This window comes from Aricia agestis, chromosome 2 (assembly GCF_905147365.1).
Source record: "Aricia agestis chromosome 2, ilAriAges1.1, whole genome shotgun sequence".
NCBI classification, from domain to species: Eukaryota; Metazoa; Arthropoda; class Insecta; order Lepidoptera; family Lycaenidae; genus Aricia; species Aricia agestis.
The window spans coordinates 17,771,474-17,797,789 of NC_056407.1; the positions used below are offsets into that span (position 1 = coordinate 17,771,474).

General features: G+C 40.1%; 1 protein-coding gene across 2 annotated transcripts; it reads right to left on the reverse strand.

Annotated features, from left to right (window-relative positions):
- Positions 1-560: 560 nt before the first annotated feature.
- LOC121738948 lies at positions 561-25,228 on the reverse strand. 2 transcript variants are annotated; one of them, XM_042131244.1, is made up of 3 exons: positions 24,955-25,227; positions 3,053-3,193; positions 561-582 (listed from the first exon to the last, which is right to left on the reverse strand). In XM_042131244.1, exons 1-2 carry the CDS (start codon positions 25,141-25,143, stop codon positions 3,053-3,055), a joined length of 330 nt encoding a protein of 109 aa, XP_041987178.1. In that variant the 5' UTR covers positions 25,144-25,227; the 3' UTR covers positions 561-582. The 2 variants fall into 2 exon arrangements, with proteins under 2 accessions (XP_041987178.1, XP_041987170.1); XM_042131236.1 differs by lacking the exon at positions 561-582 and having other exon boundaries at positions 3,025-3,193; positions 24,955-25,228.
- Positions 25,229-26,316: the final 1,088 nt, after the last annotated feature.

Sequence of the window (26,316 nt, forward strand, 5' to 3'; positions counted from 1 at the left end):
CTAATTTAATAGAAAATATCAGTAAAGTACAATACTTATCTTATTTCTCTGGTTGCTCCTGTCTCTCGACATAAACTAAACTTTTTCACTATTGACTCTCGTTTTTATACTATCCAAGCGGATATTAACAGATAACAGTCTTAATATTAAATAATTTCAGAATCAATAAAATATTTCCGGTATACTACCGGAAATATTTTATTCCGGAAGTATTTTTAACAATACTACAAAAACTAGTAAATATATCAGTAAAATATAAAAATATTTTATAATAATAATCTGATTTTATGTATATTAAATAAATTATTAAAATAATAATTAACTTTAATAAAACATTAATCAGACTAGCGGAAATATTTAAATACCGGAAGTATTTAAAAACAATTTGTAAAACCTGGTAGAAAAATGTCCAGCCTAGTGAAATAATGTCACTTTAGATTTAAATTTAATTAAACTAATTAAAATTATTATTCTTTACATTTACATTTAAATTTGTAACTAAATAAATTATTTCCGCTAACCTTTTAAAATATGGTTTTAGTACATAAATGTATTTATCGTATTATTATTAATTATTTAACACGTGCTTATTATTGTGGAGGTTTAACTGTCCTATATTTAAACTATCCATACCGAGTCGTTAAAATAAGTTGCTCCATTTTAGACTTATACGTAGGACAATCTGGGGAGCCTGTGGGGTGGTCGGTCGGTTTTTTATATCGCAAACAACTACCGCAAACCGGCTTAAAGTCGTCTTTATCTTTTTTGGGCAGCTATCCGAGCTATGACCTTCAGCGCAATGTTTACAGCATGGCTTTGTGTCACGACAGAATTTAGCGGTGTGCCCATACTGTTGACAGTTAGCGCAGCGCACGAGTTCGACGTCATCTACAAAGCGACACATCGCCCAGTCGATAAAAAGTTTTTCTTTTGTTTCGATGAGGTGTTGACGCACTTTAGGGTCTAGTTCGATACCTATCCATTTACGGTTATTATATTCTTTGTTTAAAATACGACGTCTTACTATTTTTGTCGAACTCATGAATTGATCTTGTGTCACATTAATTTCGCCGTTTACGTTTTGGTTGTACAGGGATAATAGAAAATTATCGTCTGTAATGTGTTGTGGAACATCTTTGATGAGGATGCGCGGGCTACGCCCCTTGGGTGTCTCGAGACGGAGGCCGGCAGATTTTAGCGCTTCGACTGACTTTAATTTTTTAACTTGCGACTCGCTCGTGAGGCGCAGAAGCACGCCCGAATTAGCTGTTTTCTTAACGCCGTGAAATTGAAAACCGTCGGCCGGGTTTATGACCTTCATCAAAGCCTGCTTGGTCTCAGTTGCCGATTTTAATTCCGCCGATTTTTCTTGCGTGGGGTAGGCTATAACACATGGGAGTGGTTTACGTGTCTCGACAGGGGGAACCGATTTCGCGAGTTTCAGTTTGAGGGCCTCGGAAGAAGAGACCGGAGGCGCCGCGGGGGCCGGTTTCACGACCTGATTAAGTTTAACGGATAGTAAATCTCGCTCCAAATTCGCGACTTTGGTTTCAAGTGACGAGTTTTTAATGGCAAGAAGAGAAACTATGGTTGTCAGTTTGTGTGTTAAGTTCATTATATCGGATTTATTGGCAAAGTTATTGCGCCTCGAGACAGTGTCGTTAGCGAATTCGTTAATTTTTCCCAAGTAGGAAGACGCTTCGCGGACTAACTCGCAGTAATTAAACGAATCATCGACTGATGGGAATTACTAGTCCGATTTTGATAAATTTTAGTGTTAGATAGCTCATTTATCGAGGAAGGTTATTGGCTATTGGCATTATCACGCTAAAATAAGTACGAGCAAGGAAACAGAAGAAAATGGAAAAAACGGGGAAGATTATTTGAAAGGGCTTATTTACCGTCGTTAGTTTGTCTATCTAGCGAACAAGGAGTGTTCTTTATAGTTTTTAATTAATGTTACATTATTTATTAACTGTTTTAAATAAAATAAATAACATTTCATTTAATAGGTACATAAACAATTTAACGCCTTTTATTCGCAAAACAAATATGCAGTCGAAACTCATACTCAATGTTCTTGCAAAGCTGCAAACATAAAGATATTTTATTTTATTTTTTGAATAAAGTAACATAATATAATATTTTTAAGCTTTTAGGTTTCCGTGCTTAATAATTGAAAATGGAAACCTATCAGACTTCGCTTTCTATATGTGGTCCGTCCGTCTATCGCCGAGGTTCATCTCAAGAACCGCAATAGTAGAAATTTTCACCAAATTACGTTTTTTTGTTGGCGCTTTAAGAAATATATTAATATTATCAAAATAAAATTATTGATTATTGTGGGGCCTCGAAGAACAAACGAGATTTTTTTCTCCATATCCATACCGGTAAGGCCCTGATGGTTGTTCATCATGAAAAGAAGCCTCAGCCTCAGTTGCAGCCATTATTTCACGTCACTGATTATTTATAACACTCAAATATTCATATTGGTTAAAATTTGATTGAATGTGGGCACGAGTCCCATTGAAAACAAACAAAAATCTCATAATAACTGAACGTAAACGATAACAAGTCTATAAATAATTCTCTACCTTAGAGGTAAAAACGGACATGTACGACATGTCGCGGGACGGTGCGTAATTTCCAACGCAGTACAAGACGGTAAGTATAGATGTCCGCATCTACCACAGTAAAATCTAATAAAACTCCCAACTTGTCGTCATTTACGTCTTTTTATCTTTGGAATTACTTGTGATAGAAAAAAAAATTGTACGAATATGCGTCTCAATATATGGAAATGCATGATGCAATAAAAAATTTTTGCTATTTTGGACATGACCTTTTATACGTAGGGACCGTCAAAATACTTACTTCTTTTTCATTTCTCTAGCCCTTAGTGTATACTCTTAAGCGTATGCAAAATGTATTTGATGCCTTAGCTAACTTTGTGTTCATTTAAAATCGCTGGGAGGCAGATTCTTTCAGGGTAAGATCAAAAGCGTGATGAAATAAAACTACGAATAAAATTATAATATTTTATTGATACAAGTTAAACGTATACTTCGATCTGGTAGTTGAGTCCGGAGCCTCTCTCGCTCTTGAGCCTGATGTTCGCATAAGAATGTCCCACTCCCCCGACTGTCACGTAGGCGATAGAATCGGTGTGGTCGAGATCACGGGCTATTATTCCCTATAAAAAGAGAGAGAAAAAGTTAGAAATACGATGTAGACATGGGACATGTTGACGTCCCTACTAAGTATATTATCTCGTACTTTTATCTATAAAAATTAAAAATTAAAAAAAAAAACGAATTTTTGCCATTTCGCTGGCCCCCGGCAACAAAGGGGTAAACGCTGGTTACGCCCTTTTTAATGTTATTTGATTTTTGGCTTCTCTGAGTATTAGTCTATCACCCCTATTTATTTCATATTTTTAAAATAACATTTTGGGTATAATAAATGACAAAAGCTTTATTGAATCGAAAATTCTCTTACGACTTAAACTGTATTCTTGCATTACTCTATGAAACATAACTAAAAAAACCGGTGAAGATACGATACAACTAAGCTTTCGCTGTAAGATTCCCCAGAAGAACGGAGTAATCGGCTAGTACGCTCGAAATCTAAAACGACAAATACGTCGTATTATGTTCTTACAGCCGTAAATCTCAAGCGGTTTGGTGATTTTATAAAGTCAATAAACAATGTTACAATTGAAACAATATCGCTTGGATATAAACTGTGCATGTATCTGTCATTGAACTTTTTACTTAATCTGTGCTGTATAGTGCAACCAATGAACGCTTACTTAAAAGTGACATTTGAGTGCTCCCATTGGCTATTGATGTGACGTCAGGACGTTTGACAAGTGCAATTTTCTATTCTAAAACTTTTACGCGGCAAGTGCAGCCATATTTTTTTCACGCACGTGCGAACTCGCAATAAGTTTAGCAAAAGTTACAAAAGTGCATCATATTCAAGAAAATATCAAGAAAGTAAGCTTCAGGTAGCCTGCTTCATACGCGCGCATCCATAATTTTTGGACCTCCGACCACGGATACCAAACCAGCACCAGGATACAAAAGGCGGCTGTTTGCAGCTTATGAAGATTCAAGAAATTCGCATAATTGAACTTTTGGGCAAAGTGCTTGGTAGCAGCACAGCGTATTTGGTGAAGCGATTCGGCCAGGTTGTTGTGTACGCGTGATTAAATCTGTCAGTAAGTCGGTACGGTCATAGTATTTAAAGTCCATCGTGCAGTGCTTCGGACAACTGTAAGTACTGAATTCTTTTCTAAATTACACAAAAATGACTTCCCATACACTAGAATCAAAGGCCAATGATATGTTACGTGATTTATCCAAAAAGAGGGCCTCCATAAAAGGAAGGTTAACTAAGTTTAAAAATTACATTGAAACCTTTGAAAACCAAGTGTTATTATTTGACCAAAAGGCCGAAATTAAGCTTCGCACAGACGCAATAATTAGTTTATATAATGAGTACAATAAAATTCAAGATAAAATAGAAGAACTTCTATCTGAATCCGAGTTAGACAATCAGCTTGAGATTCGTAATGAGTTTGAGACTGTCTACTATAGTGTATTAGCTAGGACACGGGTTTTGGTTAAAGATGATAGGGAAGCTTCCGGGCAACCGGTGAACAGCGCATTACAGTCAGTAAAATTGCCAACTATTTCTTTGCCAACTTTTGACGGGTCGTATGAGCATTGGTTGGAATTCCGTGATACCTTTTTGTCCCTAGTTCATCATTCAAAAGAAATTAGCAGTATACAGAAATTTCATTATCTCAAGTCCTCGCTAAAAGGTAGTGCGGAATTAGTAATCGATTCTCTTGAGTTTTCAACAAATAACTATGATATTGCTTGGGAGTTATTATTAAATAGATACAATAACAATAGATTGCTCATTCACAATCATGTGAAAGCTTTATTTTCAATTCAATCGTTATCAAAAGAATCACCAACGTTAATAAGAAAACTTATAGATACAGTTCTTAAAAATTTGCGCGCATTAAAAATTCTTGGTGAGCCCACAGGGTCATGGGATACCTTAATAATATATATAATAGTTTCTAAGCTTGATACTACAACTGAACGAGAATGGGAGCAAAGAAAAGGTTCTCTAGTGTTAGGGTCAACGGATACAAAAATAAAATTAGATAACTTATTATCCTTTTTACGAGAAAGGGCAGATGTGCTAGAAACTCTTACTATTACGCACAATAAGAGTAGTACTTATGATAGCAAAAAATATCAAAATTTACCTATTAATAAAAATTCTTTTAATACTTCTAAAGTTCATTGTCATGTAGCCGTAGATAAGTCCCAAAATAAAACACAATTTAAAAAGCAATATAAATTGTGTCCCATGTGTTCTGCTAATCACCAGTTATATTCGTGCCAATCTTTTGTAAGATAAACTTACAAGATAAATTAAAATTTATACGCGACAAGAATTTATGTGAAAATTGTCTGCAAGGAGGACATTCAGCTAATGTTTGTAAGTATGGACCGTGTCGTAGATGTGATAAGAAACATAATTCTATAATTCATCGCGACGAAAATGCAGATTATTGTAGCAGCCTGTCGAAGCTAAGCAATAATGCATCTTCAGATCAGCGCGCTTACGGTTCAAACTCGGATACTACACACGTGCATGTGGCAGGCAACTCGGCTAGTAAGTCACAAATAGACGTCAAATACGCGCAGTCGTCAGCCGATATGCAGCCGGTTTTATTATCTACTGCACTTGTAAAAATAGCAGATAACTTAGGTATTTATCATAAAATACACGCACTTCCCGATTGTGGTAGTGAACGCTGCATTATTACACAATCGTTATGTGATAAATTAAATACGCAAAGTTTACAGTCCATTCAACAAATAAAGGGCGTTGGAGGATCGATATCCCAGTGTTCTAAGATATGTGATGTCGAGATTAAATCTATACAAGGCAACTATCATACGCGCGCGAAATGTCTTGTATTGCCGCACATAACCTCCTCGCTGCCTGCTGTTGCTATACGAAGCGAATTATTATGTATACCCGACGGTATTGTTTTGGCGGATCCTGAGTTTTATCAAAGTCAACCCATAGACATGTTAATCGGCGCAGATATATTTTGGGACTTGATAACAGATGGCAGGATACGTTTGAATAAAGGTCCTATGTTACAGAACACGCACTTAGGATGGATAATATCGGGGCCATTGTTAAAAAATGATAAAAATATTAAACATGTTCATTGTAATTTTATGCAAAGTGTGGACATGGAATTTTCTTTAAATGAACAATTACGCAAGTTTTGGGAATTAGAGGATTTATCTAATAATAATAATAGGGTTAATGAGTCGCGCAACGAAGACGAACGTATTTGTGAGGAGTTGTTTGTTCAAACGACTAAACGATTGAGTGATGGTAGATTTTCTGTGCGGATACCTCTAAAAAATTCACCGAATGTTTTAGGAGATACGCGTAAACAGGCCGAACAACGGTTTTTGGCGTTAGAGAAACGTTTACAACGATATCCGAATTTAAAAGGATTATATATAGATTTTATAAAAGAATATTGCGAATTAGGTCACATGGAATGTATCGACACATATAAAACTCCACATTATTTTATGCCGCATCACGGAGTGTTCCGCGAGAACGCAGCTACAACTCGCCTGCGCGTCGTTTTTGACGCCAGCGCGCCATCCTCATCGGGATACTCATTGAATGATTTGCAATTGGTAGGGCCGCCAATTCAGGGAGACTTAATTTCAATTTTGTTGCGATTTCGCGAAAATAGGTACGTTGCTTGCGCGGATATCGAGAAATTTTATCGACAAGTACTTATCGATGAAGAACAGCGTGACTTACAATTAATTCTATGGCGCGACAATCCCAACGATGCTTTACAAGTTTATAAGTTAAAAACTGTAACATACGGTACGGCTTCGGCACCGTATTTAAGTTGCAGATGCATTAAGCAACTTGCTCAAGAGTGTGGTGATCCTGAAGTTGCCAGTATAATTAAACAAGATATATACGTTGATGATCTGTTATGTGGCAACCCTAATAAAGAAAGATTAAAACAAATTTGTTTAGATATTTGTAAAAATTTGCAGTCGGGTTGTTTTCCCCTCAGGAAATGGATATTTAATTTTGATTTTACAGAATTTAAAGAATTTACTAATACAGCGAAAGAATTGTCACTAGGCGATAATTATCATCATAAAACATTAGGGTTGGGATGGCATGGGGGCGATACCGGTCCGTCCACGTCGTGTCCCTGGGCACCTCCCCCGTGCCATCGTGAGCGTTTTCACGGTGACACGGGAGGGGTGGCTGAACGCCGGTATGGGCGAGTGTTTGTGTGTGTGTTTGGCTGCGCCCACAGTGTGACGAAAGGGCCCGCGACCCGGGGTGTCGAAGTTTGACGTAATGGCAGATCGCAATAGTGAAAGTATTCTCCGGGTGGGTCTCGACTCCTCAGGGGTCGGGGAATCCCATGCGCCGTCTTCGGACGGTGGCCGGCCCGTGTATACGGAGGGGCCAACTAGTGCGATGAGGGATGAGGGGGCCGCTGCGGCGGCGAGTAGTGGAGAGGGCGCGAAGATAAGCGCGAACCCGAATCCGGCGCACCTAACCGCGTCGGAGGCGGGAGCAATAACCGATGAAGACGTTGACTTTTCCGGTCCGCAGCCTAATGCTATAGACCGGATAAAGCGACTTATGCAGCGCAAGAAGGAGCGGAACTGCCCAGTACGCGACGCCGATCTGCCAGAGGTGTTGCGTTGACGGGACGTCAAAACGTCGTCACCCCGCACGCCTTCTGCGCTGCCAACCGGACGAGACAAAGAGGTCGGTGGGGACCTGACGCGCTCACCTCGCGTAGTTCTGCGCGACGTGATGCGCGAATTCTCCCTGCCGCCTCCCCAAGGAAGTGACATCACCGGCTATGACAGTGAGGACTGTCCCTTGGACTCCGACGACATGACATCTGACGTGTCGATGGACTCCGAGGGCTTGCCCACAGACCCGGATAAGACACGCCGCAAACGGCGAATCTCGGACGAGGACGAGGCGCCGCCCCCTGGCAGAGGAGCGGTGCCCAAGGCTAAGAAAGGACGTGGCCGGCCACCAACCACCGGCCAATACGTCGGTCTCGCTAAAGCCCAAGCGGACCTTAAACGGGAAAAGGAGGAGGAACGCCGGGCTGTCTTCAGGGCGAAGGTAGAGGAGGTAGCCCGGGCGGCGCGGGAGGCGCGAGAAGCGAGGGAGGCGCGAGCCTCCACTCGCTCAAGCCCTGCCCCAGCCGAGGAGACATCGGAGGAGACCAGCGCGGCCCTAGCGGGCAGCGTAGAGAGGGCCTTGGAAATGGTGACGATGGTCGCCACAAGGTCCTCAAATCTAAAAGGGACATACCAGCGGGCCCTCAAGGAGGCGGTCGCGTCAATCAGGGCGGCCGTTACCGAGATTAGGGGTCGCGGACAAAACGAGGAGATGCGGGCACTGGAGGCGCAGAACGACCGCCTTCTGCGCCAAGTGAACGCGATGCGTCGGGAGTTAGAAGAGCTCCGCCGTCGCGTCACTGGTCCTGCAGCCGAAGACCTGCAAAAGATGTTGTCGGAGGTCTCACGTTCCAACATTGAGACCTTCGGCAACATGCTAAACGCAAGAATTGCCGGCCTAGAGGACAGGCTCCTCCCGGAGCCCCGAAGGAGACCGCCGCTGGCTGCGGATACCGTTGGGCAACCCCCCGGCGCCCCACCACCAGCGGCTCCAAAGAAGAAGACGCCGAAGCCTAAGAAGACGGCGACGGCAAAAACACCGGACGAGGGTTCGACAGGTGGCGTGGTGGCTCCTATACAGCCACCCGCCGCAACTGCAGAGAAGAGGGCTGAGAGGCCCAAGAAGAAGACAAAGAAGCGGCCATCTATGGCCGCTCAGGAGGCGGCAAAGGGGGGGCAGAACACCAACGCCCCTCCCGCCGAGGCCCCGTGGACCACCGTCGGTCCGCGCAGGCCCAAAAAGAAGAAAGGGGCAGCTACTCCATCTAAAGCCGCCCCTAGGAAGAAGAAGAAGGCCAAGCTCCGTGCCCCCAACACCGCGGCAATCACCGTCACACTGATGGCGAGTGCCGCGGAGAAGGGGGTCACGTACAAGGACGTGCTGCTGAAGGCCAAGGACGCGGTCGGTGGGGCAGTGCAGGAACTCGGCATCAACAGAGTCGGGTTTCGCTTCCGGCAGGCACAGACCGGCGCTCGCGTTCTCACCATCCCTGGCGAGGACGCACAAGAGAAGGCGGATGTACTGGCCGCAAAAATGCGGGAGGTGTTGGATCCGGAGGTGGTCAAGATCGGCCGCCCGGCGAAATGCGTAGAGATGCGCATCGCCGGGCTGGACGACTCGGCAACGACCGCCGACGTCATCGAGGCGGTCGTCAGAGAAGGGGGATGCCCGACAACTTTAATTAGGTCGGGCCCCATAACGAAAGGAAGGTGGGGCGACGGCTCGCTTTGGCTGAGCGTCCCCGTCGCGGCAGCCAAAAAGCTGCTCAGCTTGGGGCGGCTGCGAGTGGGCTGGGTCTCGGCGAAGGTGACACTGCTGGCCGCGAGGCCTAAGCGGTGTTATCGATGCCTTGATACCGGCCACCTGGCGACGACATGCCAGTGCCCGGTGGACCGCAGTCGGAATTGTTTCCGCTGTGGGAAACCGGGGCACAAGGCCGCCGAGTGCCGGGAGAAGCATCCCAACTGCTTCTTCTGTGAGGCACTCGGCAAGGAGAAGGACCACGTGCTGGGTAGTAGCGGCTGCGTCACAGCGAAGCCGCTTCCCAGCACCAAGCGCCGGAAAAGACGCGGAGCTCCCTCCGACAAGGCTCGGCCAAAAGAGCCTGGAGCCGGCGGTGCTGGGGTTAGTCAGCCCCAGCCCGCCATGGAGGTGGAGCCATAGGCCCGTGGGCGGTTGATCGGGGGATCACCGTCCGCGCGAAGGGCCCCGAGAAGAAAGCTCCCTAGATGCCCGGGGAGCTCTCGGTGAAGAAAGGCGGCGGCAGAACACCAGCCGCCGCAGTGGAGTAGTGCCGGATGCGGCGAACGGCCGTGTTGGGTGCGGAAGTCCAGCTAAGTGCCCGCGCCCCACGATGGCCTGAAGGAGGGCATGGGGGGGTTTTAGTGGGTAAACCTCTTGTAGGGAGTCCCACATACGGGCGGGCGGGGGATACGTAACGTATTTCCCCTCCTTTTGGGATGGCATAATGGATCTGATCAGTTATTTTACCAGACTAAATTTAATAATATATTTAAAGAAACTATAACAAAGCATTATACTGTCATATTCGTCTCAAATTTTTGATCCACTTGGATTATTAAGTCCAACAGTAATGATTGCGAAGGTTTTATTGCAAAGATTATGGCTCTTAAAATTAGGCTGGGATGAACAAGTTCCCCGTGATATCGCACAAATTTGGATTAGATTCGTCGATAATTTAATTAATTTACAGAATATTCGCATTCCTCGTTATGTTGCAAGTGACAACCCTGACCGTTTAGAGTTACATATTTTTACCGATAGTTCTCTTACCGCGTACGGCGCGTGCGCTTATGTACGCACTATTAATACAGACAATAGTGTTTCTGTTAGATTATTATGTGCGAAAGGAAAGGTCGCTCCGACTAAACCCATAAGTATTCCTAGGCTCGAATTGTGCGGCGCTCGAGTTGGAGCCCGGCTGTACTCAAAAATAATTAATTCGTTGCGCAGTAGTTTCGATAGAGTAGTATTTTGGACTGACTCGACTATTGTGTTAGGATGGCTCCACATGTCACCTAACTTGCTTAAAACGTTTGTCCAGAACCGAACTGTTGAAATTCAGGAATTAACTAGTACTGCCTCGTGGCGTCACGTGAGAGGAGAACACAATCCAGCTGACCTGATCACTCGCAGTCGCAATTTAGACGACCTTTGGGGCACCGCCATGTGGTGGGATGGACCTCAGTTTCTTCACGATATTAATATTGACTTTAATTCGGAGTCCTATAACACCTCAAATTTACCAGAGTTGAAATCTGTTGCAACAGTCACCTTGACTGTTAGTCAGGATGCTGGAGTGTGGTTTCCATTTCAGAGGTTCTCGCAGTTTAATAGAATGAAGCGTACTATGGCGTACTTACTACGGTTTGTTTATAACGCGCGCAATAAACCGAGTGAGAGGCACACGGGCGCGTTCGATGTATCTGAAATAAATGAAGCCGAACTATCCCTCGCTAGACTGTCGCAGTATGAGTCATATCGAGACGTATACGATTGTTTGTCGAAGAAACAATCATTAAAAAATATGCACGCTAGTTTAACCAAGTTAAATTTATTTCTCGACGAATCTAATTTGATAAGGGTAGGAGGACGTTTAGAAAATTATTCCGAATTTAACTTTAATAAAAAACACCCGATTTTAATTTCAGGCAGACATCATTTTGCTCTATTACTATTTCGTTATGAGCACCGCAGGCTTTTACATGCGCCGCTGTTATGTCTATGCTGTATGTCTACGGTGGTATATGGGACACACAGAGACATAGACTATGGAGCAGTAGCAGGAGGGCACAAGTGAAAGACTCGAGAGCGTTGGACCAACTGTTTATTGAAAATAATATTTTACTTATTCTAAGCTCCGTTCATACGTCACATCTTACATACACGATTGCAACTCGCACGCGTCAGCATTCACACACTTACAAACAGGGTTCAAAGTACAGACCCCACAATATTCCCCCCCTTTTGAAAATTTTTTTACATAATTATTAGTATCAAAATTACTAGCATAATACAAAAAAATAAGTTCCTGAAAATTACACAAGTAATACAAGATTACACCATTAATTACAATTTTACATATTTTTTAGAAAAAAAAATTTACATTGATTTAAAATTAAATTTCTCTTTAATATTAAGCATTTTTATTCAATGTTTAATTAAGTATAAGTACATTAAAATTCCTTGTTACTCTACATTGCATAACGTTCGACAAAATCTGACGCAGAAATTACATTGTTGTTAATATTACAATAATCATTAATCACAAGATAAAATGCTTTATAAAACAAGTCACATAATATTTTAACTTAAAATAGGGTAAATATTATTACTTATTACATTTTAAGTTTATTTAATAAAAGGTAAAATTTAAAATTAAATGATAAAATAATTGTCGAACATCAATATTTAACTTGTCCAAAAAAACAAATTTCGAAATCAATTATAGCTAAGTAATGCTATTGTAAAATAAATTTCACTTTGCATTTTTAAAGTATCATAGTATAATCTAAATAGTATATCAAGGTAAAAAGTGTAAAAACAAGGTGTAAACGTAAATTGTATACAATATAAGAATAAAATGCTTTAATAAAAATTGTCTTTTATTTAAAATTCCCATCAACTTATATTACGTTTTCACATATAAACGATCAATATAAGTTGTACTCATTAAAAATGTACAAGTTGTCTTACTGTTTGTACTGTATACTATATCATTGTTTTCATAAGCTATGACGCGGTACTCATATTACCTTCGCGGCGCTACCATTGTTATCGAACTTGAATTACGTGTTACTTTTAACGAATGATTAACTCTTGTTTTGATCTAAGTCAGTTGTCTTGAACCACAGTCACTTTAAACGAATGATTAACTCTTATTTTTGCTCTAACTCGGTTATCTTTAACCATAATTACATAAAAATTAATATTTTCGTACTTTTTAACATAACGCTTCGTTTGAAACTAAAGTGAGCAATTTCCTTATACATTTAAAAATCTTACTGGCATTTTAACTTTCCTTCCAGACTTTGTAATTTTTTGATTATTACACTCTACGTTACTTTTTTCTATAATATCATTTTCTACAGAGGTATCTTGTTCTGCAATATTTTTATCTAATAAAATATATGCTGGCTTTAACCTATCTATCGAAACTGAAGTTACTCTATCCTCCAATTGAATTTTAAAAACTTTTTCTGACCTTTCAATTACTTTATATGGACCTTCATAAGGACAAACTAAGGATGTTTTATTTCTATCGATTCTTAAAAATACATGTGAACAATTTCTAAGGTCTGGATGAACAAAAAATGCTTTCGAACTATGACTTTTAACACTAATTGGCTTGTACTGTCTGATATTATTTTTAATATCCTGCAACACTAAATAAGGATCTGGAATTTCAGGACTTTCTACAAAAAATTCTCCTGGCAATCGTAGTGCACGGCCGTAAACCATCTGAGCTGCGCTCACACCTGTCTCACATTTAATGGCAGCCCGAAGCCCTAACATCACGCTAGGAAGTTCGTGGCTCCAATTTTTATTACCATTAAGCCGTGCCATCAAAGATGCCTTCAAGCTTCTATGCCACCTCTCAACAGCACCGTTGCTTTGAGGATGATATGGAGTTGTCCTAATCTTATGAATGCCTAGGTATGACATTAAACTAGAAAACAATTTACTCTCAAATTGCCTGCCCTGGTCACTAGTGAGTTTCACAGGACAGCCAAACCTACATATCCATTCTCTATATATTGCATTCGCTACCGTATCCGCCGAAATATCTTTTAAAGGATACGCTTCTGGCCACCCTGTGCCTCGATCAATTATCGTTAAGCAATACCTATAATCATCTACTGTGACCGGAAGTGGTCCGATTAGATCAATGTGAATATGATCGAATCTATTCGCTTGTGGAAAACTACCATAGCTAGAATTCGTATGCCTCGTTGTCTTAGACCTTTGACAATTCAAACAAGTCTTCGTCCACAAACCTATATCTCTATTCATATCTGGCCAAAAATATCTTTCTTTAATCATGCGGCGCGATGTTCGCAGACCCGGATGACTAAGACTATGTATACTACTAAATGCTGCTTTTCTATACGATTCTGTTAAATAAGGTCTAGCTATGTTGCTTGAAATTTCGCAATAAATATAATGATCGGAGTTCGGAATTGGCATCTTTTTGAATTTGAATTTAGGATTAGTAATAATATTCTGAAGTTCTGAATCATTACGTTGCTGTATAGCCAATTTTTCATAATCTATTGAACTTGAAGTGCATTCTATAGTTTCTATTCGAGATAATGCATCTGCTACAATATTATCTTGTCCACTAACATGTCGTATATCTGTAGTAAATTCACTTATAAAACTTAATTGCCTAATTCGTCTTGGACTTTCTTTCTTATTATTTTTACTTAATTTAGAAAATGCAAAAGTTAATGGTTTGTGATCGGTAAAAATTATCAAGTCACGACCTTCAAATAAACTTCTAAAATGTTCTACACCTAAAAATATAGCAAGTAACTCTCGGTCATAAGTGCTATAATTTTGTTGTGCCTGCGTTAACTTCCTACAAAAATAACCTAACGGGTTCCATTTACCGTCAACATGTTGTTGCAAAACTGCACCTACGCTGTTATTCGATGCGTCTGTAAAGAGTACAAGCGGCACGTTGTTCGCAGGAAACGACAAAGTCGCTGCGTTCATGAGACCGTGTTTACACTCTAGGAATGCTTCTTCAGCATCCGGTGTCCAATGTATAGGAGTCTTATCGTTCTTTTTAGCTTTATGAATATAACTATTTAACTTATCTAAATATGCTATCGCTTTAGGTAAATGACTTCTGTAAAAATTGACCATGCCTAAAAATTTTCTTAACTCGCTAACATTTCGCGGTTTAGGGTAGTCGATAATTGCTTGTACTTTAGTTTTTAGTGGCCGAATCCCCGATGTTGAAACTTGGTATCCTAGAAATTCTACACTCGTAGCTTTAAAAGAACATTTCTCTAAATTAATTGTAATACCATATTCATTTAATCGACTAAATACCTGCTCTAAATGTTTTTCATGCTCCTCGTCACTAGAGGACGCTATAAGAATATCATCACAGTAACAGTATAAAAAATCTAGTCCCGATAGCACGATATTAGACATGAAACGCTGGAATGTTTGCGCTGCGTTTTTCAAACCAAAGGTCATGCGCTCGAATTCATATAATCCGAAGGGCGTAATTATTGCTGTCTTACAAATATCCTCTGGATTAATTAAAATATTATGATAAGCCTTTTTAGGGTTCCGTACCTCAAAAGGAAAAAAACGGAACCCTTATAGGATCACTTTGTTGTCCGTCTGTCCGTCTGTCAAGACCCTTTTTCTCAGGAACGCGTGGAGGTATGAAGCTGAAATTTATATCAATTACTCAGGTCTACTGTCCCTTGAAGCTGTGAAAAAATCAAACTTCTAAGCCAACGCAATCAAAAGATACAGCCGTTTATGCCGCAAATTTTCGACACTTGCAAGGGAATCAAAACCTACAGGGTGCTTCCCGTGAACTCAGAATCTTGAAATTTGGTACGAAGCAACGTCTTATAGCATAGATAAAGGAAAAATTACGAAAACCATAAATTTTTAGTTACATCACATAATATATATTTTTTTAATAATTTTAAACTTACTACCCATTTCCTCATAAACGCGTAGAGGTATTAAATTGAAATTCATACCAAATACTCAGGTCTATAATACCTTTAAGCTGTAACAAAATCAAACTTCTATGTCAACGCAATCAAAAGAAACAGCAATTTAAGCTGCATATTTTGAAACTCGCAAGTACTCGCAAGGGAATCAAAACCTAAAGGGTACTTCCAGTCGACCTAGAATCTTGAAATTTGGCATGAAGCAACGTTTTATAGCACACATAAAGGAAAAATTCCGAAAACCTTAAATTTTTAGTTACATTACAAAATATATATTTTTTAATAAATATAAACTTATTACTTTTTTCCTCATGAACGCGTAGAGCTATCAAGTTGAAATTCATATCAAATACTTAGATCTTTGTACGGAACCCTCGGTGCGCGAGTCCGACTCGCACTTGGCCGGTTTTTTATATCGATCTTAGAAAACAATTTTTTCCTGAAAGTAAATACGTAAAATCCTGCACGCGGGGAATGGGATATCTGTCAGGTTTAGTTATTGCATTTAAAGCTCTATAGTCACCACAAGGGCGTACCTGTCCATCTTTTTTAGGAACTAAATGAAGTGGGCTCGCCCAAGCAGATTTGGACGGCCTACATATGCCTGCTTCTAACATATTTTGAAATTCCTCCTTAGCGATTTTATAACGCTGTGGCGCTAACGGTCTAGGCTTACAAAAAACGGGTGGACCCTGCGTGTCAATATAATGATAAATAGAATGCTTTGGGGCCTCTTTAAATGACATCGGCTTAAGAATGTCCGGATATTTTTTTAAAATTTCGTAAACTGGATGGTTAATTTTTAATGTGGAAATCGTACTTTCACAATGGTTTACGATCGTTCCACGTACGGCCAAGTTAGTTATTTTATCTACTAAGCAGCGTCCATTAATATCTAAAATAAGTTTAAAATGATTTAAAAAATCTACACCTAAAATTGGCTGCTTAACGTCACAAATTACGAATGACCATTTAAAAGATCTCTTCAATTTTAAATCCAAGGTAAGAATTTTAGTGCCATAAGTCTTAATTTTAGAACCATTCGCTGCGAAAAGCGAGTAATTAGAATTTAAATTTATGTCCAGTCTATTTTTTACTACACTCTTTGGTAAAACAGAAATACATGCTCCTGAATCTACTAAAAATTTTAAATTGGATATTCTATCACTTACAATTAGGCGGTGATCGGAAACTGCGCTGCCTCCCGCCACCGGCTGCAGCTCTGCTAGTTTTCCGGCCTCGGGACGGGGGCTTCTCTCTTGTTCTCCCAGCTGCATGGGGGCTCGCATCGGAAAGCTCGTCCTCGATACTTCCAGTGGTACGTGCACAGCCAACCTGGACTCCCTGGCGCTCGACGTGGTCTCGATTGTGTCCGCTCCCTTGCATAGTTCTTAGTCGGCCTGCTCCTGCTCCTGCTTCTGCTCCGGACTCCATCTCTTTGTGCTTCTAACTGGTTAATTTTCAGGTTCATTTTCGCGATCTCTGCTATTATGGCTGCTACCTCGAAGCTGGTTGACGATGGCTGCTGCTGACCACTTGCTACTTCGCCGATATTACAGGGCTGGTGAGTGTCCATGATTTTATCTGCTATTCCTGCTAATTCTTCTAGATTACTAGTGGACGTCACTGCTAGGACCGCTTGGACCGAAGAAGGTAAGTGACCTTGCCACAAAATCTTCAGGGTCTCGTCTTCGATTTTTCCTCTAGCTAATTCCTTCATTCTTCTAAGCAGCTGACTCGGTTTCTGGTCACCAAGCTCGATTTCGGAAATTAATTTTCTTACTTGCCGCGCCTCCGATTCTTCATAAATTTGCAGTAGTCGATTTTTCAGCGCTTCATATTTATTCTGCTGCGGCGGATTTGCCAAAATGTCTGCAACTTGCTGAATGGCGTCCCTGTTCAGCTTCGCGACGCACATAAAATATTTATTCGCATCCGATGTCTTTTGTGGAGCTAGAATTGCCTCGACTTGATAAAACCACAGGCGAGGGTTATCCTTCCAAAATTCTGGGATTCTGCTACCAATGGAAATTGTTGCTAATTCTGTATCTTCTTTCTTCATAGCTGGCGAAAATCCGCTTGTTGAGGCTTGTGGTGCGGCGCCCATCAGGTTATGCTGCTGCTCGTTCATTATATTTTCAGCCCGGTGGTCGTCTGGGTGGAGCCTTCGTTGGTCGGAGTCTTCGCTGTCTTAGTTTTAGCCGGAGTCGAAGCTGTCTTCGTGTTCAGGGGTCACCAATGTTATGTCTATGCTGTATGTCTACGGTGGTATATGGGACACACAGAGACATAGACTATGGAGCAGTAGCAGGAGGGCACAAGTGAAAGACTCGAGAGCGTTGGACCAACTGTTTATTGAAAATAATATTTTACTTATTCTAAGCTCCGTTCATACGTCACATCTTACATACACGATTGCAACTCGCACGCGTCAGCATTCACACACTTACAAACAGGGTTCAAAGTACAGACCCCACACCGCCACAAGCGTTAGTATTTGCTTTGAGGGATTCTTGGTGGCCTGTCAGAGCGCGAGATTTAGCCAGGAAGGTCGTTCATGAGTGTGTCACATGCAGACGAATGCGCGGTCAAACATTAACGCCTATAATGGGCAACCTTCCACGGGAACGCCTTCAACCAGGTTACCCATTTTTATATTGCGGCGTCGATTACACTGGCCCAGTGCTCATACTAAACCGTAAAGGGAGAGGAGCTAAATCTATTAAATCATACATATGCTTATTTGTATGTTTTGTAACGCGTGCGGTTCACCTGGAGCTGGTGAGTGATCTCTCATCTGATGCTTACCTGCTGTCATTAAAACGTTTCATTTCGCGTCGAGGTAAACCGGCCGAAATTTTCAGTGATAACGGCAAAAATTTTGTTGGTTTAATGAACGATTTTTCAAAATTCCTTTCAAGTATATCAGGAGAAATTAAAGATTACGCATTATCTCAAAATATTAAATTTCGAATGAATCCTCCGTATGCTAGTCATTTCGGTGGTTTATGGGAAGCGGGGGTTAAAAGTTGCAAATATCACTTGCGACGAACCGTAGGCAATGCACGATTGACTTTTGAAGAGCTCAGTACAGTGTTGACTCAAATCGAGGCTGTCCTGAACTCCAGGCCCTTGTCTCCGATGTCAAGTGACCCACACGATCTTTTGCCCCTAAGTCCGGCACACTTCTTGGTCGGCCGCCCATTGACTTCGCCAGTGTTCGCTGACCTGCACGACATCCCCGACCATCGATTGACACGATACCAGAGAAAAAATCCGTCAGCATTTTTGGACTCGATGGTCACGCGAATACGTCTCGGAACTGCAATCTCGATCCAAGTGGAGATTCCAGACTGACGACCTCAAAGAGAATACACTTGTCATCATCAAAGAACATAACTTGCCCCCATTGAAATGGTGCCTTGGGCGCATAATCAAGACATACCCAGGAAAGGACGGTGTCTCCAGGGTCGCCGAGATAAAAACAGCAACGACAACGGTCCGACGCGCGTTCTCCAAAATTTGCCCGCTTTTAGAGATTGAAGTATCTTCATCGTAATATTCATCTATTGGAAACCTAGGGTTTCCAAGGCCGGGAGTATGGATATAAACTGTGCATGTATCTGTCATTGAACTTTTTACTTAATCTGTGCTGTATAGTGCAACCAATGAACGCTTACTTAAAAGTGACATTTGAGTGCTCCCATTGGCTATTGATGTGACGTCAGGACGTTTGACAAGTGCAATTTTCTATTCTAAAACTTTTACGCGGCAAGTGCAGCCATATTTTTTTCACGCACGTGCGAACTCGCAATAAGTTTAGCAAAAGTTACAAAAGTGCATCATATTCAAGAAAATATCAAGAAAGTAAGCTTCAGGTAGCCTGCTTCATACGCGCGCATCCATCGCTTATTAGTTGTATTATACTTTTTTCAATTCTGATCTGATTTGCCCCCCCCGGCTCAGAACCTGGGTACGCCCATGGATGTAGACTGACCAGCTGACGCTAAGCGTTGGTGGAGACTGGCAAGTGGCAACAGATTCAAGTTATCAGATGAGAATCGATGGTAATAATATGAAGTCTTTGCGTTGTTGGTTACCACTGCAATGATAACAATAGCATTAGTGGAAATGTGTGGCCTCTTAAAAATAGTATTAATGCTAAAACGCATGTGTCTATCCTATACCTCGTCACTACTAACTTATTCATATAAGTACGAATATATTAACGATACTACAGACATATTATCAAAAAAACTTGTGATAAAAGAAAACAAATTTTGTAACACTAACACGGCAAAGGGCGCGGGCGTGTAGTTTGTTGTTGTTTCGGCCTAACCAACTTACAAGGAAAATGATGTTTCAAGGAAACACGAGTAATCCGTCACACATGGGACCTCATTCGGTCCAACCCCTACGATCTACAAAAAATTTCAACGCTCTAGCTATTATCGTTCCTGAGTTCAGACAGGCAGACGGACAGACATCGAAGTCTTAGCAACCGTTATTAGCAAAACTTATATACGTTAGCTAAATAAAGTGTGACCTATTTGGTCATATAGACGCTATAATGTATTATGAGCTTACATAATATAAAATTACATTATGACTACTTTCATAGCTAATGGCTATGTAAAAAGCCTACTCAGAGCGTTTATATAGCAATTTTGTGCTACCTGGGTAACTGGGATCGATGAGGACTTAAACGTACATTAATTTCAATATCATATTTTTTTACTTGGGAGGAATTTTGGTGATTGGACGAAATTATCTAGATATATTATATTAATACGCGAGCGAAAAACTTTCGATCCCTTTTGACGAAAAATGCGGAAACGTAGGTAATTAAAATTTTGCACAGTTATCTATACTAATATTATAAAGAGGTAAACTTTGTTTGTTTGTTTGTTTGTTTAATTGTAACGAATAGGCTCAAAAACTACTGGACCGATTTTAAAAATTCTTTCACTAATCGAAAGCTACATTATTTACGAGTAACATAGGCTACTTTTTATTTTGGAAAATATAGGGTTCCGTAAGATATTTCAGTTTTTCGGAAACAACCAGAAAATTTACTTATTTTGCGTACGCTGCCTAAACTATAAAAGATAGAACCATACAAAGTTCTAAGTTAATGTAGATCTTATAAATATCTACAAAAATGTCCGCGACACACTATACCTATCTATGTTATCAATACTAATATTATAAAGAGGTAAACTTTGTTTGTTTGTTTGTTTGTTTAATTGTAACGAATAGGCTCAAAAACTACTGGACCGATTTTAAAAATTCTTTCACTAATCGAAAGCTACATTATTTACGAGTAACATAGGCTACTTTTTATTTTGGAAAATATAGGGTTCCGTAAGATATTTCAGTTTTTCGGAAACAACCAGAAAATTTACATTTTTTTGGACTACATTTAAATGCATTTATTTTACTCATGCTAATAATCCTTATCAAAATAAATTATTTCATCTCTAAGTACAGTTTATGTTGACAATATTTGGTCTTTGAATGATTAAAATTGGACGTTTGGTTTAGAAGTTATGGCGAAATTAAAATTTACACACAGTAGTGGGGCGGGGAAAAAAAGAAAAAATATAGGTTCAGCTGTATTAAAACTCCGTTAGCTACTTCCCTGAACAACCCTTTCTGATATTCTGCGTGCTGACAGGCCGTGGGCGGTGGGTGTGGGAGTAGGTAACGGAGTTTTAATACAGCTGAACCTACATTTTTTTTCTTTTTTTCCCCCACTACTCCCACACCCACTGCCCACGGCCTGCCAGCAGGCAGATTATCAGAAAGGGTTGTTCAGGGAAGTAGCTAACGGAGTTTTAACACAGCTGAAGCTACATGACTGATTTGGTCGTCAGCTCTTAGTCGAGTAGTAGTAGTAGATCTATGAGTAAACAAACAAACAAAGTTTACCTCTTTATAATAATATTAGTATAGATTAAAAACTTATTTATTCAGTGAGTGACATTGGCTATATATTTTTTACCCGTGCGAAGCCGGGGCGGGTCGCTAGTAGTTTATATAGTGAAGGAGTGCATCGAGTTAATGTTATTTTGAAATTATGCTTTTATCATACATTTTTTAATAAAAAAAATATTACACACACTACAATGCACACTACCATCTTTTTTAATGACAAGCCTTAGATACATACAAAAAGCATTTGACGTTTGCTGTGGCGACACACTACAAACACAAATATACGTTTCAAATGATAACTTTAGAACGACTTTTTTCTATTTTACATATTCGAGCACCCCCGCTGATTGCCCGGCCACTGTTTTTATGGCCGCTACGAATATATGGCTTTGAATTGATATTCGGCGTTTCGCTTTTAGTTTCGGTTAAAAATACTGTGTGTTTTGATTAAAATATGTCGTGCTATTCGGGAGATTTATGATTTGAGCTAAATAATTACTGAGGCGGGATTACGTTTGATTTTATTGCTTATACCAGTATCCAATTAATGTTGCCGTGCTTGCATATCCATACTATAAATATAAAACCGGCCAAGTGCGTGTCGGGCCACGCGCAATAACGCGCAATAGGGTTCCGTAGTACCGCTACTATTATTTCTTATTTTTTTATGGTCAATGAATGTACATTTATAACCTGTTTCACACTAGTAACAACATCATCTCAGTTCCTTTCAAAGGAATTTGAACGAAAAGTTCCTTTATACTTCGCCGAATACACTTTTTTTAGTTGATCGACTATTACTCAATAAATTATGTTACTCAATTACTTAGCCGTGATAGTTTTCCTTTTAAATTCAGCATATTTCCTACTCGCGTGAATTTTTTCACATTTCTAATAGCAACCATTTAGCTGGTAGGGGGGCACTGGACTCTAACCGTTTTTTCCACTTTAAATTTCACAAAAGGGATCCTAAATCGGAAAATGATCTATGAATACTTATAATATTTTTACAAAAAACCTATCCAACGACACCCCACACGATGGGGTGGACGCAAAAAAAAATTCTTCCCCGCTTGATGTGTAGGGAAGATACTATAAAACATATTTTTTTTTAAGATTACATATACCATTTTGTTGGCATCATTAAAAATATGTGCATTCATGCCAAATTACAGAAAAATACAGTCCTATAGTTTCTGAGCAAAACCGCGGACAGACAGACAGACGGACAGACGGACGGACAGACCAAAACTATAAGGGTTCCTTGTTGACTACGGAACCCTAAAAAGTGTGTCTGTTACCTCTTTTCATTTTTGATTTCATCAAAAACCATTACTTTCAAACCATTCGTTTATCGCGAGAGAAATGTAGATTTTTCTACATTAAAAGCCTATGTATTATCTCTGTCCTTATAATAAATATAGAATAGATTTTAACGTAAAAAAACAAAATTTATCAATCGTGGGCGCTGAAAGACGAAAATTTTTTTTCACTTTTGTATGGGCAAGGGCCCGAGCGTCACGATTTTCCCCATACAAAAGTGAAAAAAAAAGTTGGTCGTTCAGGGCTGCTACTTTCACAGTGAACTCTCTACAAGGAACACGTACACATCCTAAAGTATTATCACTTATTTTTGTTACACAGTCTCAATCTCCCCATCTATCTACGCAATATTCAAGTTTAAACAGTTACGAACGTAACGGAACACACTGAAGCGTTAATTTGGCAATATTAGAAGTTGGTGGTTTTTGACAAAGTTTTTCGAATTTCTCTAAAGTTGATGACGTTGGGGGCACCTTTAAATTTATTTTAAATGAAATTTTTTACCAATGATTGTGAACAGTAACAGCAACTTTTTATAGGTATGCCGAAACGAATATCACAAAAAAAAATTTTCGCTCCACCCTAATATTTAATTTTTATTCGCTTCTGTACTTATCAAAGGGAAATACTAAATAGGACATCGAATGAAGTAACTTGACTATACATTTCGGGAAGTTATGTTTCCACTTATTAGGGTTTTTTACGGGCTTTGACCCACCACACATTCCCACCACTGTAACTCCTGTGTAAACTGTGTAAACCTGTGTAACTTATTAGGGTTCCGTACCCAAAAGGTAAAAACTGGACCCTATTACTGAGACTTCGATGTCTGTCTGTCTGTCTATCTCCAGGCTGTAACTCAAGAACTGCTATAGCTAGACTTCTGAAATTTTCACAGATTATGTATTAGTATCTAAACACACTATGCCGAAGTTCCGCGGCGGAAATTCCGCATGATTACGTCAGAAATGTCAAACGCATACAATAAAACGCGACGAAATTTCGGCACGGTGTGTCATCGGTAATTTAAAATACATTGCAGGCGGAATCAGCCCGAACTTCCGCCGCGGAAATTCGGCATAGTGTGTTTAAACACTATTGTTGCCGCTATAACAAAAAATACAACTCTGCTACGGTACGGAACCCTTCGTGCGCGAGTCCGAGTTCCGACTTGCACTTGGTCGATTTTTGGTTTATGTTTTGGCACAGAATAGATAATTGGTTTTGGTTACGTTAGCATCAGATCAAGGTCGATAACCATTTGGTTAACCATACTTACATCTAACATACACACACACACACACACACAAACTTAACAATATTGTGTTTAAATCGCTGGCCTTGCTCATTATTTCAATTGATAATAATCTTGCCGAATCTCCGCGTGGTGGAGATTCATACATTATTCATTCACTTTATTCATTCATCACCATTGGAAGAATATCATAATCATAATCATAATATATTCTATCAACTAACAACTAACATTCCTAATAACACCAATAACAACTTACATTGCTAATGTAAATATACTTTACAATTAACATTTCCATAAACTCAAGGAAAATTAAAAATTAATACGGCATTTTACATAGGTACGTATCCTTTTGCCGTACCTATTAATTTTTTGTATGTACAAGATATAAAAAATAAAAAAAATAAAAATTAACTGATGACTTATTATTAATATTAGCTACAACTACAACAGCACCACTGAGCCAATTTTGATGAAAGTAAATTCCCTATTGCAGTATTCCCTAAGTTGAACTAAGGAAGTTGTTGTAGCGGCAGTAGAAATACACAATCTGAGAAAATTTCAGAAGTCTAGCTATAGCAGATCTTGAGATACAGCCTGGAGACAGACAGACAGACAGACGGACAGACATCGAAGTCACAGTAATAGGATCCCGTTTTTACCCTTTGGGTACGGAACCCTAAAAAGTATTCGTTTTTTTAAAAACTAAGGGTTGGTGACGATAGGTAGAGTGACGATCCTTCTCCAAGTTTATTTATCATGTGCTGGTGACTCAATTCCTAAATCATCTTACTTAAAAGGGAAATTAATTAACATTACTGAGTAGAAAAATTAAGTGCGTAGTTCCTAGTAGACCGATCTTACTCACTTTTAAGACGCAATAAAAAAATTGAAGTCACAAATAGTTACCTTAATAATCTGCTGGCCAGGATCTGAGAAGTACACTTCCTTGACTCTCTTGTTCAACGGTATCGCATTGTACTCCGCCTTCTTCTGCCAGACCAGGCGGTTGTTAAAGCTGGTGCCTACGATGAGGTCTTTGCAGTGGGCGACGCACGCGCACAGCGCGATCAACAGCAACAGGCTAGCGGTCCTCATAGTCACGTTAGAGCTGGACGAAGTTCACTCGATCACTGACTGAACTAGTCGAGCGACTTATCCGGTGACTCATCGGAAAAAACATATCAACGCGACCTCAGACACTTTAGCCGAGTCGTTTTCGTTGTCGCTTCTTTATACAGGGTGTAATTATTATTTTTTAACAAAAAAATAAAACCGACTTCCAAGGTAAAAACAAAAGTAATATTCTTAAAAATAAGTAATCTAAAAAGAATCAAATAATTCTTACTTATTCCTTATTATAGTGCCGTCTTCAGACTGCGCCTAAACCTCAACTATTTCTGTACTCAATCTTCATACTTTTGAAGTCGCTACCAGCCCGGAAAAGTTCTGAGATCCTTGACATAGAACTTACGCTAAGGTAAGCTGGTACCGACTTCAAAAGCATGAAGATTGAGTACAGAAATGGTTGAGGTTTAGGCGAAGTCTGAAGACGGCACTATAATAATGAATAAGTAAGAATTATTTGATTCTTTTTAGGTTACTTATTTTTAAGAATATTAGTTTTGTTTTTACCTTGGAAGTCAGTTTTAATTTTTTGTTAAAAAATAATAATCTTACCCTTTTTAGTTACCTATGAGACCACAAGGCTATACTACTTATATAGCTTGTTGTCTTAGAGTTGTACATATTATTACTAGCGGTCGCCCGCGGCTCCGCCCGCGTGGATGTCGGTTACGGCTGCAAAATGCCTACCCAAGAAAGACTCGGTCAGCAAAATGATTCCCAGATCAATTCACAGACTCCAACACTGACATCGACGACGCGGACGCAGTCATTATCCGAAGGGATGCATATAGTGCACACTGCACAGATTGTCTTCCTCCCGCACGCGGACCCCCGCTTGGTGACGCCCACTATCGTTATATTTTGACGACCTCTGTGGCTCAGTGATGAGCGCGTTGGTAGCTCAAGCAAGGGGTTGCGGGTTCGAATCCCGCCGACGGAACAAAAAGTTTTCAAAGTTCCCGGGTCTGGATGTGTATTAAATATGTGTATGATATAATAAAAATCTTAAATATATGTATAGTATAAAAGTATTAAATATATTTCCGTTGTCTGGTACCTGTAACACAAGTCCTTTAGGTACTTAGCACGGGGCCAGACTGACGTGGTGTGAAGCGTCCATAGATATTATTATTATTATTTTAA

What these genes read in the sequence shown, in the direction of transcription:
- LOC121738948 (XM_042131244.1), bottom strand. Translation starts at nt 25,143, where the DNA reads ATGAGGACCGCTAGCCTGTTGCTGTTGATCGCGCTGTGCGCGTGCGTC. An exon ending in CTGGCCAGCAGATTATTAAG is followed by an intron (nt 3,194 to 24,954) that starts GTAACTATTTGT and finishes CTCTTTTTATAG; the next exon opens with GGAATAATAGCCCGTGATCT.